Here is a 17,756-nt window from a genome sequence, read left to right on the forward strand (position 1 = left end):
AATGTGAGAGCTTTGATTCTACTTTAGCACTGCTTTGGACTACATTAAATGGTTGTGTTTTTGGCTTGCCAATATGTGCCCCTAGATCAGGGATTGAGAACCTTGGAAAGAGCCATGCCTATAATCTGTGTTTACATTTATCCCTGCATGAATGATCCCGGATTATTACCTCCGTCACAGTTTTACTTTGTATGTCAATTTAATTTTTATTTTTTTTAAATTTGTTTGTTGTTGTTATTTGTACACTTCGTGGTGAAGCTTTAAGTCTCATTATATTTGTATAATGACAATAAAATTCAAGAGAGAGCTTTTTAGGAAGGCGGTCAAACATTAATGATACTACTAACACCAACTCATTATAAACAGCAGCACGGTTATTTATTTATATATTTATTCATGTATTTATTTACTAACTTACTTATTACCTATCTATTTATGTCTAAAATGCCTTTCCTATTTCTGCATCCTCCCCCTCTTGCTACTGTGACAACGAAATTTCCCGAATACGGGATGAATAAAGTTATCCAATCCAATCCAAATCAAATCTCAACAAGCCATGTTTGAAAAAACAAGTCAGTTTTTTATATGAAACAGACATTTTAGGCCTAACCTGGATTTTGTAGCAAGTACTCGACTCTGACGCGCAACAGCAACACCGTACAAAGGGTCCTCTGATAAATACTTGATTGAGCTACAAATCAAAGAACAGTGAATACAATATCAGACTGAATGCATTTGAGTGACAGTGACAACCTCAGCTAATGTGATGTTGCCTTCCCTTCATGCTTTATGGATATTGAATATTTAAGTGGTTATTTATGGCGTAGTGGCTATTCCACCTGACATTGGTGTGGGCAATCTGGGTCCAATTCATGGTGCCCTGCAATTGCCTAACAACCAATTCAGGGTCTCCACCACCTGCTGCCCGTGATTGGCTGGCATAGGGTCCGTGACGCTTGTCGCAAGTAGTATTGAAGATGAATTAATTAATTTTTAAGTCGCACTTCACAAGACATCGTCATCATTATATCTCACTATATAGCGTTCTACGTATCTTTGCACTTGAGTGCAAGTATCGTCTCAATATTTTTTTGGGAGCAACGCCATACTTAACCTGCAACCGAGCATAGAAGGTTTCTGGTGAGAAAAGTGTGGGGTGATGTCAGGAATAGCCTGCTATTGTTTTTCCCACTCTCGTTTGTCCCTCCTGCCATGCCGTTGTGTTCGCGCAGCTGCGCGTGATTCATAATTAGTCCCTGATTTGTGTATATAAACACCACTGAGTTTAGTGTCATTGTCGGATCGTCTGCGTAAATTCCCTTGCCATGCAGCCACGCTACCTTGCTCCTCGATTCCACTTGTTTTCCCTAGTCCGGTTTGGTTTCGTGTTTCGTTTCACAAGTCCTTGTTGTTTTGTAAGTTCCCTCCTAAATTATTAAAGTTTTTGTTATGAGCACAATTTGCCTCGTCCTCACCTGCTTCCCCGCGACTGGGTCCTAATCCCTCCTACCTCGCCTCGACGTCTTCCGTGGACATAACAGGTGAGGGTAGTATTTCGCTTACTGTGTGGCGCGAGCACATTTGTGTGTGTGGGAATGCCTGGCTGTTGCTCTTTGTTAAGTGTCATGAAGAAAGTGGAGTGCTGAGGAGGAGCCAACGGCCAGGAAAAGCCCCTGGGGGAGGTTTGTGTCGACCACATGCTCTGGTTGCTGCTCCTCTTTGTTATTCTGATGGCCTTTCAAGAGGCTCATGCAGTGTGTGTTTGTGCGTGTGCCACAGAGAGTTTGCAGGATATGACACATAACTGTCAGAGATTTCCCATCTGCTTGTTTTGCATACAACGACCACAACATAAGCCCTAGAGATGAACTAAAATAAACAATTCTTATCTTAAACTGAAGACCAAAACACAGCACATAATTATGACTTTAAAATGATGATTTGACTGTATAATGGCAGGAGCCAAATCCAGAATTGGTGGCCAGCCAATCACAGGAGACGGACAACCATCCATTGCTTCCAAGTGTGTTTTACGCTTTTTTGACAGTTAGCATTTACCTAAGTAAATATTCCCAAAACAAGGCTTGATTTACCGCGATAAAGAAATCCCCCTAAAATTATGTTTGCACAGTAAACTGAAAAAACCCATTCCATAATTGCACAGAATAATATTTACCTATACAAATTCAATAGTACAAGAACACACAGAAAGCCTGCCATTTAGAAGATTTAATTTGGGGTGCCTCTCAGACAAACTTCTCAAAGAGAGTTTAAGAAATTTAGCCCTCCAAGCCAGCTTTTGTATAAAATAGCAACATGAACTTTGCTATGGATGTCTATCATGAACTTGACAATGAAAAAGTCTCCAGAAAAATTGTCCAGAAAGGAAGTCACTAAAGAAATCTGTCATTTTGTTTGCGGCCATTTGCAAATTGATTATTATTAGTCACTGTTACATCAAAGATCATCTCCAACCATTCCAAATACGGTGGGTTTCCATCTTTGCATGGGCGGATTTAATGTCTTGCCAACAAAAGCCAGGGTCCGTTATTACTGCGTCATTAGTTCTGAGCACCTGCGAAGAGTGCAAAGAAGCTGGAGGGACAAGTGAAGTGATGATGTGAGCTTGGGGGGGTTGTCAGAGAAATGAAGAATAAAAGGAGGTACTACCCCCCACCCTCTCTCGTCTCGTGTCCCTCCCTCCTTTGACGTCATTGACTGAAGAACACAAAACAAGATTCTCGCCGCGTATCTCTTCAGTCCGCGTTCACTTGTGCGGGCTTGGCGTTACGCTGGCTAACATCGGATCAAAGCTCACCCGTCTGAGCCCCCCCATGCACTCAATTCCACCACTCTAGACCAATTGGAATTTTACCCTTCGATTCAAACTCCACAGATGTGAGAGGGGAGCGAGCTCAGCCCTTTTCCATTGGCTAACAGCACCGCTCATCCGGAGAACAATACCTTCACTACAGAGTGGGAGGGTGGGCTTCAGTCCCACGTTGACACGCTGTGACCTGGGAGAGAAGAAGCAAGAGAGGCGCTCTGCACCGAGATTCCAGCACTTGGACAGCTCCTGGCTACATTTTCTGAATAATGCAGACAGCAAATTCAGTCCAGCTCACTCTGGAGTCGCAGGAGAAGAGTGCTGCCATGCTGCATCAGAAGCAGCTTTTTGAGAAGTTCTGGAAGGGGACCTTCAAGGCGGTTGCCATGCCGAGGCCAGAGAGTGTCATTGTGGCCAGCATCATCGCACGGGCAAGGGTGACTCGGTGAGTAGGTAAAAGTTGGAAGGGGGAAAATTACATCATGGACGTTTTGCTTGGATATGCTTCAGTGTGGATGAAAACAATTGTCAAATTACAACTTGTCTTGGTAACAAACAGGCCAAAAGTTGGTTTTATTAAAGGCAATAAATCAAGCCAATCTTGATGACACCACGAACATTAAGTGAAGGCATTTTTATAGGACTTAGCTCAGGTTTATTGACTACATTCTTTCAAACTTGTATTTCATGTTTCTCGGAGACTCTTATTAGTATTTAATAAAAACCAAGAAATGAGTTTTTGTGTGCATCGGTGTTTATGCAAATAATTTTTGGTTGCACTAACTCGACAAAATAGATTTGCTCACGTTGTTGAATAGTACGCCTATAAGTGTTGACTAGGTAAGGTTTGCTGGAGAAGTTTAATAAGGTTCAAATATGTATTTATTCATTCTCAATACTGCTTATCCTCACAAGGATTGTGGGGGGTGCTGAAGCCTATCTCAGACAACAACAGACACTACGCGAGGTACACCTTGAACTGGTTGTCAGCCAATCGTAGGGCATAAAGAGATGGACAATTTACACTCACACCTAGGGGCAATTTAAAGTGTTCAACCAGCCTACCATGCATATGTTTGGGATGTGGGAGGAGACCGGAGTACCCAGAGAAATCCCACACAAACCCGGGGAGAAAATGCAAACCCCACAATCTCATAACTGTGACGCCAGCGCACTAACCACTCACCTACCAGACCACTCGCCAACCAGGTCTCCTAAAAACACATATTGGAGATTTTTGGAAGTCTTGAATTTGCTCCGGCGCTTGACATGCTACAGGTGTATCTTTCGTTTTGGGGACTCTGGAATGGCTCTGACACCCTCCATCCACTTGATCGTCAAATTAGACGTGTTAATGACGATTAGTACAGGCCATTGCCCGCACGCAGGTGCTCAATCATATAACGGGCCAGTTTAATGGCCCCATTCGTTGCACACGTGTGTATTGAAACATTTTTCTTTTGCGTTCATCCAAATCGAGCCACGCAGAGAATCGGTGTCACTCAACATGCATTTAATTTTTGTAGATCTTTAACTCTTTTACGGACAGTGATTTGCTAGAGTGATACTTAATACCTTCAACCCTTTATTTAGCGAGTGACAGTGATGAACATCAAATTAATTTAAACTGGGAGGACTGGCTGTGAATGCTGATCTTTAAGGGCCATTGATGGCGCTAAATGTGCAATCCACGTCCAACACTGGCAATGGCAGTCAATGGGATAAATGAGTTTACTGTGAGGGTTAAAAGAAAAGAATCCTGCGACCGGATCATGCTACGAGTAATGCTTCATAAGCATTTGACGCATTTATGGTATCAAGATTTAGTGCGTTGTGGCAGTAGTAGTAAATATTCTACTGCACCATTTGTATAGGGGATATCCTGTTTCATTCTTACCATCTGGAGCAGGGATGTTAGACTCGGGTTGGTTCGCGGGCCGCGTTAACGTCAACTTGATTTCATGTGGGCCGGACCATTTTAGATATATTTAGATTGTTTTTAATAAACGGATTAAAAGAACTGGATTGAAAGTCCTGAATATTCATTTTTTATAGATCTAAAACAATGTTTATTTTAGCTTTTTATATATATTTTTAGATTTTACAAAATTATTTTTGAACTAAAAACACAGAAAAAATGATTAAAAAATTACAATTATTGATTTAAAAGGGGGAAAATGAAGGAAATTTAATATACATCTATACTCTTCATTTTAGTTTGATCCTAAAACAGAGTCGACACTCATGATTTACTTTCCCGGGCCACACAAAGTGATGATGCGGGCCAGATTTGGCCCCCCGGCCGCCACTTTGACAAATGTGATCTGGAGTGTATTTTTCGTCTATTTTTATTGATTCAGAGTTGCCACCTGCAGGCACATAGAGAAACCAAAACAAGCAGGAAGACCACTAGAACAACTATTTTGATACTTCTGCATTATCGTTTCCATGTGTGCCTGATAAAATGGCAGCTAAATGAAAGTAGTTGGAGTTGAATAGGGGCACGGGAGAAGAGTGGTGTGTCTGGTCGGTTATAGCAGGAACAAGGTGCTCCTCCAGCATACCCCTTCGCTGAGCTTGACAGTGATGCTGATGGTGAGCAGTGTGCAGGGTTTTACACACTTGGAAAAAACAGATCATTTCTTGTTGTTTGTAATGGACTGTAGCGCCATGATTAGGACTCTCCCCAGAAGAGTATTGTGTGGCTTTGTGTGCGTTTGTGTCTGTTTGTCAGGAGGCAATGTGCCCAAACATTCAGTCTGTGAATGTAGGAGACAGAATAATATGTTTCTTTTCTTCTGCTGGAGGGGTTCATATCCATCGAGGGGGCTACAACTACCGAATTTTCACGACTATAAATCACACTTTTTTTCATAGTTTGACTGGACCTACTTTTCTTTCTGACCACCAACAGCCTTTTAAATAGTTGTTTCAAGGTTATAATAGTTAACTGAAAAACATAGTATGTTAACAGATGCCTATTTATCCTGTTATTCTTCATTTGACTATTGTTACTTTAACATATGTTTTTTTCTGCGTTTCCTATAAAATAATAAAATATAAAAAGCATCTTATACTACAGTGCGACATTCATTCATTCATCTTCCATACCGCTTATCCTCACAAAAGTTGTAGGGGGTGCTGGAGCCTATCCCAGTCAACCACAGGCAATAGTCAGGGGAAAATGCTGATTTGGTTGCCAGCAAATCGCAGGGCACAATGAAACAGAAAACCACTCACACTCACAATCACAACCATGTGGTAATCGAACCCAGACTTCCCACACCAAAAGCAGGTGGAAGAACCATTGCACCATGGGTGGCCCATTTTGAGTTAGGTAATGTTTTTTCCTCTTCATTCTGTATTCTTTGAGCATCACCCTCACCTGGTGAAAAGTGGCATTGAAACATTAATTTGCCAATGAAAGTGGACATTTCTTCTTTAAAAGACACTTTATGTTCTCCATGTGGGTAAATGAGTAAAAAAAACTAAATTAATCTCTTACGAAGGTTGGATAAACTGACATTCTTGGTGGATTAGTTGTGTCTGAAAAGGCTTTAATTGGATTCTCTATCCTAGTACGCTGCTGTTTTGGAGGCTTTTAGTAAAAAAAGAAAAAGAAAGAAAATGTCTTCCAAATGGTTTTTGGAAGACATTTTCTAATGTAGCGATAATTATGATTATTTATCTTTTTGTATTTTCTTAACTGTCATAGAGAGGTAAATGAAATTGAAATGCAAAAGGCAACAGGCGCCACTGAGACAAAAAAACGAATGTTTGACAGTCCATTTCCTAAACATCAAAAAGGGAACAACTTTTCAGTATAATAATGAATTTTTAAGAAGTATTTGCTTTCTTTTTCAAAACATTTCAAATTGTTGTATTGTCTAAGGCAGGGGTGGCCAAGTCTGCTCCTCGAGAGCCCCTATCCAGTCTGTTTCCCATAGCTCCCTCCGCTAGCACACCTGAATCAAATGATCAACTCATCAGCAAGCTGTCCAGAAGCTTGATTATTGATTATTTGATTCAGGTGTGTTAGTGAGGGAGATATGGAAAACAGACCGGTTAGAGGCTCTCAAGGACCGGACTTGGCAACCCATGGTCTAAGGCCAGCGTTTTTGCAATAGCTCAGAAACTATTACCCTTTTTACATACCATATTTTAACTACTACTCTTCTTACACAGCTTTATTTGTCACAGAGACTTAAGCAAAATGAACAGAATCACTAGAAAAAAATCAGAGTTAGGCAAGTTCCAGATACAACTTTGCATTTTCACTCCATCATTCAAGACAAGGCCCGAAACAAGAAGATTGAGTGAGCAAGAAAACGAACACCATATGCCCTGCTTCCCCTCCTAATGAAATGTCACGTCCTTAGCCTCTCAACCCAAAATATTAAGCTTAACTTTTAAAGATAAAAGTCATAAATCCTGACTTGAATAAATTCCTACTAGCAGAGGCAGCTTGAATTCATCACGGCACGCAGTCGACCTTTAATTCACCCCGCCAGACATTTTGACGGCTTAATTTTTAAATAATAGTGAAAAACAAAAGGCCTCAAGTAAATGGAAGCCACTTGTCTCCTTGAGGAAAATATTGTTTTGAAAACTTTTGTTTCTTCATGTTCACCAGACTGATGATTTAAAGGACATAATGTATAATTTTTTAGCAATTTGAGCGTTTTGGGGGTGTGACAAGACATTAGTTTTTTCAAAATGTGTCTTTTTTTTTAAATTGATGGTTTAGAAAATGCAATAACAATCTTAATTTCATGATGATTCAAAGGCAGATGCTTACAAGCGTGTTATTTTGGTCCATTCATTCATCTTTTATACCACTTATCCTGCCAAGGGTCACAAAGGGGGGCGGGGAAGGGTGGGTTGGGGGTGTTGGAGCCCATCCCAGCCAACCACGGGATCGAACCCTCGATCCCAGAACTTTGAGGCCTTTTTGTTGTAGTGCCAGGCCCTGCAATGTTTTTGCAACTGCTTCTCTATGTCCTTATTCCGCTGTTAGGGACAAATAAATGTCATGCAGTTACGTTATCATGCTAATTTGATACTGTGATGATGTATATTACATTACTTCCAAGGTGATACATAAACTTGCAAAAATAACCTCTGAGTGTATGTCAATGTTAAATAACTGTAATATAGCTAACATAAAACCTTGCTGATGGAAAGAGTGCAAGCATGCGTGTGTAACCATATTTTTCCAGTTTATTTTTCTGGCTGACTGCACAGTTGCACATTTATGTAAATGCAACAAATTCCTCACGATGGTTCTTTGGTGTTCGATTTTTAAATCCTATTGATTATGGTCTTGGTGCGATCTCCTGTCAAGCTAACCTGCCTTTGGCCTTCCAAATTTGTAGTGTTAGTGGACCTAACTAACGTAAATGCATTATTTTCCTTGAGTTTTATGGTTCTGGAGCACAAAAGAACAAATGTATGGGAGAAGTCGCTATAACGAATTGAGTCTATATAGAATTGTGTTGGGGATATGCAGCTAATTATAAAATGTGTAATTAACGACTTGGGCAGATGAGCTCATTCCTACGGCCTGCTATCGTTTGATAGAAACGACATCCCTAAAGTTTTGCTTTTATGCCTGCGGCTCAAATGAAAGACTGTTATCGCACTTCTTCATTTGGAAAAAAAATGAAAGTCTCTCTGATAGCCACTCAATTAAAGATTTATTTTCAGCCATTCTATTTAAACAGAATGGAGAGAAGATGGAGCGAGTATGCCGGGAAAGAGAAAAGCTTTGTCTTACTGCTGTCTTAGAGATGCTTTGAAATGAAATGCAAAAACTGATTAACGACAGGCAGACTCTCACAGTTAATGATTTGTCTTTGATTGGACCTTTTTGCAATCAACAAGTTATCATGCAGAAGGTGTCCTATTGTTATTTCTTGAGTGTGAATATGTCACTACCGTCTGTGGAACTTTATTACACAAAAAATATAATTGCATATCCATCCAATTCGCTCATTGAGTCTGTTGTATAAAAGAAAACCAAAATCAATTTGTGATAGCTTTTAAATCTAGGTACATGAAATTGTGCAGACATGTACTAAACCTGGGGTGGGCAAATGGGTCCTCAAGGGTTGCTCTGGCGTGCAAGATTTTGTTCCAACCGATCCAGCACAGACAGTTTAACCCACATGTGTCAAAGTGGCGGCCCGGAGGCCAAATCTGGCCCGCCGCATCATTTTGTGGGGCCCGGGAAAGTAAATCATGAGTGCTGACTTTCTGTTTTAGGATCAAATTAAAATGAAGAGTATAGATGTATATTAAATTTCCTGATTTCCCCCCTTTTAAATCAATAATTGTAATTTTTTTAATCCATTTTTTCTGTGTTTTTAATTCAAAAATCATTTTGTAAAATCTAAAAAAATATTTTAAAAAAGCTAAAATAAACATTGTTTTAGATCTATTAAAAAACTGAATATTCGGGGCTTTTAATCCTGTTCTTTTAATCAATTTATTAAAAAAATCTAAATATTATATCTAAAATGGTCCGGCCCACATGAAATCGAGTTGACGTTAACCCGGCCCACGAACCAACCCGAGTCTGACACCCTTGCACTAAGCGATACAGGAAGGCAAAAATTTTGGTTTGAAAGTCTTGGATGCTACTGACAGGTTTTTGTGTGGTGTTGTTAACCTGAAGCTTAGATGATTAAAATTTAGATGCCAAAGCTGGCCAATGATTGGTGAATCTCAGGAGTGGCCTCGAGATTTGGTTTGAAAATTTCAGCCCATAAAGCATTTGCACTTCTTAACATGAAATTTGATGGCTATGCTCAATTAAAATCGCAAACATTTCTCAACAAGCCAGGCTTGAAAACCCAAAGTCTGCCATTTTGCTTTGGAGCTGCCATTTGCCAAGTCCCGTTCAAAGACTATTACTTTTATTTTTTTGTTTATTTATTCAATGAACCTATTGTGTGTGGGATAAGGCATCTAAATTTGATCCAAAATAAAAATGCAATGAGACGTGAGTATTGATGCTTTACTTGTTATCATGTCCGTATTATTAGTGTATACTTTCATACAATTGTCTTTTTTTTACATTTAACTCCAACAGGGACTAATATTCTGCAATGAACATACTCAGCAACCTAATCAGTCTTTGGTCAATATTTTGTGAGCTGCATGCAGTTAGGTAAGAATGTACAGAAACAAATCTATGATACAACAGTTTTTCTCATAGAGTGTGTGCGTAGAGGTATTTTAACTAGGCAATAGTTTGGGGTTTTATTTACAAGAAATCCAGATTGTGTGGAAGCGATGCATTTTATCAGGCATCAAGTTGACTTTGTCGGCGTCCTCTCCGGATTGACACATTTAGCCCGGCCTCCTTCGAGCCAACAACACCTCATCATGCCGAAAGCTAGGAGATTAGCGAGTAATGTGTTATTGGCCAAGGAAGCGGAGAATGAGGAAAGAGTAGGAGATGAGTGACAGCTCACCGGCCTGATGGCGAGATGAAGCCACTTTGACAGTGTTGTTGCTATTGGTACTCCCTCAGATAATCCTGCTTCATGGTTGTGCAAGGGAACCATATTAGGCTAATTAATAATGTTTTACCATGTCACTTCCCAACTGTACCATAATGACAATTTTTAGACAAAATCCGAAAATGATAAGACTGCGTCAAAAACAGAAACATCGAAATCAATTATTATTCAAATGTTTGTTTTTATGAATGTAAAAGAAAGCAGAAAACAAATATCAAATAAATACATTATGATTCAATTGTTTAAATTCAATTGTAAAGCTTTAAGGACTAAATCAAGTACAAACCTGTCAAAATACCTATTTTGCACTGACAGTATACGAATTCAGAATATAAAATAAGACAAAGTGCAAAATATAGTTTTTAAAGGAGAAATAAAGTAATTTCGAATCTTTTGAATGTCTCTCATCTCATTTTCTGAACCACTTTATCCTCAATAAGGTCGCAGGGGGTGCTGGAGCCTATCCCAGCTGACTTCTGGCCAGAGGCAGGGGACACCCTGAATTGGTGGCCAGCCAATCGCAGGGCACAATGAAACAACAACCATTCACGCTCACACTCATACCTAGGGACAATTTAGAGTGTCCAATCAGCCGACCATGCATATCTTTGGAATGTGGGAGGAAACCGGAGTATCCGGACAAAACCCACGCAGGCCCAGGCACCGACCTGGATTTGAACCCAGATCCCCCAGTATGAGGCCGACACGATAACCACTCAACCACTGGGCCGCCCCGCTTTTGAATGTTTTCATGCATAAAATCAAAATGAGGTCAGTTGGCCCTGGTTGAATTCTCTTATTTTTTGTAGTTTTTTTTTAAATTTGATTGCAATTAGGACTGAACCACTTCTCATTTGAGGCGCAACATCGCGATGTGCGCAATATACCCACATTGCAGGACGTGCGGTACGTTATAATTATAGGCCATTGTTCATGAGACATGCTATCTGGCTCTTTTAATGAGCGCAGAGACCTTACGGTACTTTAAAAAAAGCATTATTTAAATCTATTCTATAGCATTTGTTATGTTTTAGTTGCAGTTCCAGTCTTTATCACATCTTTCCATACTGCATTCCGTCTGTCTTCTAACCCCAGGAAAAGCACCTTTCTCTGCTTCTGCGGCAGCATAAGTCAGCCTCCTCACCTGGTGCGTGATCCCCCACCCCAACGTGATGTCAGTTACCACACACATTGTCCCTAACCCGCGAGCCTTGTGAGGATAAGTGGTACGGGAAATGTGTGAATAAATGTTCCATACATCTCCGCCTCTGACCTCCACGAAAACAAAAGGACAAGGAGGAATTTGTCGTGCCCTGGCCATTTCCCAGACGTTGTTTATTTCCTCCCAGGGAGTGAAGGGCAGCATTTGAAACCAGCTCCAAGACCACCACCAACCTCCACACGCCCCTCTCATAGGACCTTGACACTCCCCGGCACTTAAAGAGTAATGAAATCATTCAGCGCAAATTGAATGAAGCTCCTTTCCATAAAATGATAATGGACTCCTTACACCAGCCCTCTAAATAACAAGGCACGGCGGCCTGGACCAGATGAGGCAATTTGTTAACCGACTATGTGGCCAAGGTCGTGCATCAATTATCGATCAGCACTTTGACAGCGTGCTAGGGGACAATGCAGTGACCTATGGCCATTTGTGCCGATGGGATCACAGCTTTACTGGTTTCATTGTGCCAAAGACTCTCTTTCAGTTTATCGGTTCCTGCCTGGGCCGGTGTGGTTTTTCTCCCAGTGGTCTGGTTTAAAAACATGCATGGTATTCTGGTTGAACATTCTAAATTGCCCCTAGGTATGAGTGTGAGCATGAATGGATGTCTGTCTCTTTATGCCCTGCGATTGGCTGGCAACATCACCTACTGCCTGTTGTTGGCTAGGACACACAAAAGCCCAGGGAGAACATGCAAACTCCACAAAGTGAGAACCCCCCTGGAATCGAACCCTCAATCTCAACACTGTGAGGCCGACCAACTAACTACTCCTTCACCGGACGATACGTCAGTTTTTCCAATTACCTTCTTGACTACTATTTATGGCAATATAAATGACCAATCATTTTATTGCTGCCAATGGCACTGAAACATGATCATTCCCAGTAAGCTATCCCAGGTGAAATGAATTGTCGTTAGTGGCAGCGAATGAGGTAATTGATAAATTAGATTTTTTTATATTGTAAATGTGTTGTTGGCATACCTGCATGTGCAGTAAAATAACATTCTTTCATTCATTTTCCAAACCGTTTATCCTGGCAAGGGTCACGGGGGGTGCTGAAGCATATCCCAACCAACCATGGGCACTAGGCGGGGGACACCTAGAATTGATGGCCAGCCAATCGCAGAGAACAGGGAGATGGACTGCCAGTCCTAGCTAGGTGAAATTTGTATGTTTTTGGGATGTGGGAGGAAACCGGAATTCCCGGAGAAAACCCACACAAACCCAGGGAGACCATGTAAACTCCACACCGGAAGGTCCGGACTTGGGATTGAACCCTCAACCTCAGAACTATGAGGTCAATGTACTAACCACTGGCTTATTGCCGGTCCGGTAAAATAACAAGATGTTGAAAACTATAAGCATAAATACTTTTAAGGGGTAATTTACGTCCACACAGCAGCAAGTATAAGAAACACCATATAATTGGACCGGGTAATGATGGGCGTTCAAGACTTTAAATTGGCTACGGTATCACATGCAGACGCACACATTGACGTTACAGTATTTCCACATGGAAGCTTCCTAAATTGTACTCCTTTTAATTGGATGATTTAATTGCTGCCAAATGATTTTTTTCCGATGATTTGAAGGAAGTGTTGTTTTATTTCCCCACACTTCACTTTGCAGTTGTGATCTCTGAACTGTCAGCAGGGAAAGTCGCCAATTAAACAGATATTCCTCTGACCGTAACATAATTGGTGTAACTTCAACTCCATTGTGGACGTGCGTGGTGAAGACGAGTATGTAAGTGAGAGGGAGTGTGTATATTTGCATGAGTGTGTCGGGTGTCTTTTATGTGTGTGTTTATGCTTTATGTTTTTGTGTTAGAGCAGAGTAGAAGGAGTTTGTGTTGTAGTGGTTTAGGCATCGCACTAGTAATATAAAAGATTGTGCAGCTGTTCTTTATTTAAATGTAATTTGATGAATAAAGTGGTACCTTTACTTACGAATGCATCTAATTAAGACATTTTCAGGTTACATAATTCACTTTTTGACATTTCTGGGTTACATCCTGTTTATTTTGTGTTACATCATGTTTTCCATGAGTCACTTCAGGTTTCTATTGACTTCTGAGACAATTTCTGTGAACTTGGTTCCCTTCCTGGTAGTTTTTGGACATTTCTGGGTCACTTCCTATTGATTAGGAGTCTGTTACCATTGATCTTTGTTCACCTTCTACTGATGTGGAGTCACTTCCTCTTAAATTCTGGACGTTTCTGGGTCATGTCTTGTTTATTTTGGATCACTTTACTTTGATCTTGAGTCATTTTATTGATTTTTGAGGATTTCTGGGTGCTATCCTTCTTCAGCTTTACATTTGATACTGATAGAGTGGCGTATTTTGTGCGGGCAGCACATACATATTATGTTATAACAAATATTGTTTGCATACACAAAACCCACAAATACTATGTACATTGTAAAAATGAAAACACATCTGGCAGCAACTTCATCATCCAATTAAAGGAGTTCAATTTAGGAATACACCAAATCGGGTCTGCTTGGTACTTTTAGTGTTAAAACCTTTAGAATCCACTATAATTGATCCTAATTCGAAAAACCAATGGGCTTGTGTCAATGGGCCAATAATGTTCCACATTTTCCTCTGTATCTTCATTTTTTTGTAATATTTTTTTTTAAAATGATTTTGAATAAAAAAAGGGCCATCAATGGTTCTGTGAGCCTTGGAGAAAGCCAACAAAATTTTGAAAAAAAGACTTCTAATTTCACTTTTTGGTCCACATTCTATGATGATAATGCTAAATGTAATTCCCTTTAATCTCTTTCTTATATCGCTAATAATAATATTTCTGTTTAATGGTTGTGGAAGGAAATCGGAGTACCCAAAGAAAACTCAGAGAACATGAAAATTCAAATTAGAACTGAGGGACAGACACTTGGCCATGTTTATATTTATTTTAAAAAAATAAAGATTTTTAATTCATTTATATGTATTATTTCTGCCCACTGCACCCATTTGCTCACATACATACAGTCTAAACAAATTCCTAAATTACGAACCCCGGAGTAGTGAAACATGTAAATAATTCATTTGGATTTTATGTCGGGCATTTTAGGAACAGCCCACTCATTGATGTATGTGGGTGTCGTGAGATTGAATAAAATGTGTTTTTCCTTTTGTGAGAAGATGGCGTTAAAACATCACAAGGCACGTCGTCAAGTGTAATGTTGTGGAGACAAGGCAGCTGTCGGCTCCACTTTGGGAGACAAAAGCCGAGCTAAGCGAGGAGAAGCAATGGTGCGGCACACCTCCGTCCCAAGTTTCTCCGTTTTTCGTTGTTGACACCCCTAATCCCCCCCACCCCAAATAAAAATTCTTCTCCAACGTCCTCCTCTGTGCTTGTGATTCACCGGCATTCTCAAGGTGACTCTCATCAAGCAACCAATATGGGGGGAAACCAGAGTATCTGGAGAAAACCCACGCAAGCCCAGGGAGAACTTGCAAACTCCACACAATGAGGACCGACCTGGGATTGAACCCTCAACCCAAGAACTGTTAGCCGGATGCGCTAACCAATCCACACCGGACCGCCTATGAAAAACTAATTTAATGAAAATAAAATGAATGAAAACACGTTCTATGTAACACACTAACGTTGTCTTTTTTTCAAAGTGCCATTGACAGCAATAAACATCCAATTAAAACTGGGAAGACTGGATGTGAATTATAATTTTTCAGTGCCCATTATGGGTTAAAAAAAAATATTTGCCCATAAAAGGGTTACGTGCACATCTTTGGCACGTGGAAAAATGGAGTGTGTCAATTTTGAAAATTGTCCTCGGAGTTGACTTTGTTTTCATTTCCCTGTCGCATCTGCTCACTAAATCCGCCGCTGTTAATAAGATAGGGAAGACATCACAAAAGGACCCTTCTTCCCAAAGTGCAGCGCTGAGCCAGGGGCGGGAATTGTTGCACTTCAATCAGCAGTCGAGGCAAAATGGAGAAAATGGAACGCGAAATCCACCCGGTCAACTTTTGTCTCGCTTCAACAAAAGCATGATCCACTCAAAGTGACTTTTATTTTTTTTCCTTTTAGTCCAGCAGCGAAGACTGACCAAACACCAGGCGACAATCATATAGACAAGATCCTGGAAGACTCCAAGGTAAACCCATGCCCAAAACCCATGATAAAAGTGTTCTTTTCTATAATACAGGCCGCTCAAAATATCATAATCAAGTAGGTGCTTTGAAATATAAGTTAAATCCATTTACTTTTAAATCAAAACAATAAATTTTTCCATTCACTAATCTTCTGTACCATTTTTCCCATATTTATCACGGGGTGTTGGAGCCTATCCCAGGTAATGATGGACAGGAGGTGGGGTACACATTGAACTGATTGCAAGCCAATTTCAGAGCGCAGACAAACATGCTTTTAAACTCACAATCCCACCTATTTTTGAAACATAGAAGCAAACTGTAGTTCCCGTAGAAAACCCACACAGGGACCGGAAGTAAAGGATTGTATAACGCAAGCCATAAGTGGCCATTTGTTAGACGTGTAACCGGCTGACTCACATGACACGGACACGGACACTTTAAACGTGTGTTGCGATAATATTCTTGAATTTTGTATATTTTTGCTAATATTAAAAGTACAAACTAATTTTTATAGAAATAATGACCCTTTTTCCTATTGCTGCACAACTTGCTGATCCTGGAAAAAATATCACAACTTAAATTTTGTAAGATTCCCCATTTATTTACGGGTGTATGTTTCCGTGGGACGGCCCAAGTGGTTAGCGCATGGGCCCCACAGTGCTGGGGTCGAGGGTTAGATCCCAGGTCGGTCCTTACTGTGAGAGTTCCTTGCTGTATTTACATGTTCTTGTGTGGGTTTTCTCCAGGTACTCCAGTTTCCTCTCATATCTAAAAGCATGCTTGGTTGAACGCACTAAATTGCCCGTCGATACGTATATGTATGAGCATGAATGGTTGTCCTTCCCCTTGTGCCTTGTGATTGGCTGCCCACCAATTCAGGGTGTCCTCCATCTGGTGCCCATAGTTGGCAGGGATAAGCTCCAGCACCCCCCACAAGTCTTGTCGGGATAAGCGGTTCAGAAAATGAATGAATGTTGTTTGGTGTTGTGGGGCATCTATATTAACCTTTACTGGAAGTGACATAAGATGCTTCATTAAAATACAATATATTCAAAATTCATTGAATTGAATGCTTTCATTGAAAAAAATAAAAATACAATATGTACAAAATTCTGAGGAAATGATTGCATATACTTCTGAACACAATAGTCAGGTTAAATGCAATAAGCATTCGTTACTTTCAATTTTTTGTGCATAATGTTATGACAGCATTAAAATTGCAAAATTATATTTCAGACAGGCGACGTTGCCCACATTAACCAGAGGAAGGGGAGTGCTGTTGACTCCATAGTTAAACCTGTTGGCAGGAAAAAACATCACCGCCATGGCCGCCGTCACCATCGACGCCATCGCCATTGCCGGGCCATCAGGTGAGAGACCTCAGGGCTAAAGTTTGGAGACTGCAGAATTCATGAAGAGCAATGTTTGTCTCATTAGATCTATGCCTTAGAGCAAGGGTGTCAGACTCAGGTTGGTTTGCGGGCCGCATTAACGCCAACTCATGTTTCATGTGGGCCGGACCATTTTAGATATAATATTTAGATTTTTTATTAATAAATGGATTAAAAGAACTGGATTAAAAGCCCTGAATATTCAGTTTTTTATAGATCTAAAACCATATTTATTTGAGGTTTTTTAAATATATTTTTTTAGATTTTACGAAATGATTTTTGAACTAAAAACACAGAAAAAATTGATTAAAAAATTACAATTGATTTAAAAGGGGGAAAATCAGGAAATTTAATATACATCTATACTCTTCATTTTAATTTGATCCTAAAACAGAAAGTCGGCACTCATGATTTACTTTCTCGGGCCGCACAAAATGATGCGACGGGCCCGATTTGGCCCCCGGGCCGCTACTTTGACACCTGTGCCTTATAGACACAGAATTAGTTTGGTGTTTACTTAATCATTCAATGTTTGTTTTCTCCTCAGAATTAAGTTATTCCATATCATTTTTTCACTCAAAGAGATCATTCTTCACCCCTTTTTTGTCAAAAATGTGAACACAAACAGGATTTTTTTTACCGTGTAATCAGATTTCATT

At 40.2% G+C, this 17,756-nt stretch overlaps 1 protein-coding gene across 2 annotated transcripts in view; it reads left to right on the top strand.

The window, feature by feature from the left end:
* The first annotated feature begins 2,751 nt into the window (after positions 1 to 2,751).
* The window catches only part of srrm4 (serine/arginine repetitive matrix 4), a 34,629-nt gene continuing 19,624 nt past the window's right edge, over positions 2,752 to 17,756 (top strand). For both annotated transcript variants that reach the window (XM_077601395.1, XM_077601396.1), the window contains exons 1-3: positions 2,752 to 3,272; positions 15,642 to 15,708; positions 16,943 to 17,076. In XM_077601395.1, coding sequence (XP_077457521.1) covers positions 3,097 to 3,272; positions 15,642 to 15,708; positions 16,943 to 17,076 — 377 coding nt within the window. In that variant the 5' untranslated portion in view covers positions 2,752 to 3,096. The remainder of the gene's footprint in view (positions 3,273 to 15,641; positions 15,709 to 16,942; positions 17,077 to 17,756) is intronic.

This window comes from Stigmatopora argus, chromosome 5, assembly GCF_051989625.1.
Source record: "Stigmatopora argus isolate UIUO_Sarg chromosome 5, RoL_Sarg_1.0, whole genome shotgun sequence".
NCBI classification, from domain to species: Eukaryota; Metazoa; Chordata; class Actinopteri; order Syngnathiformes; family Syngnathidae; genus Stigmatopora; species Stigmatopora argus.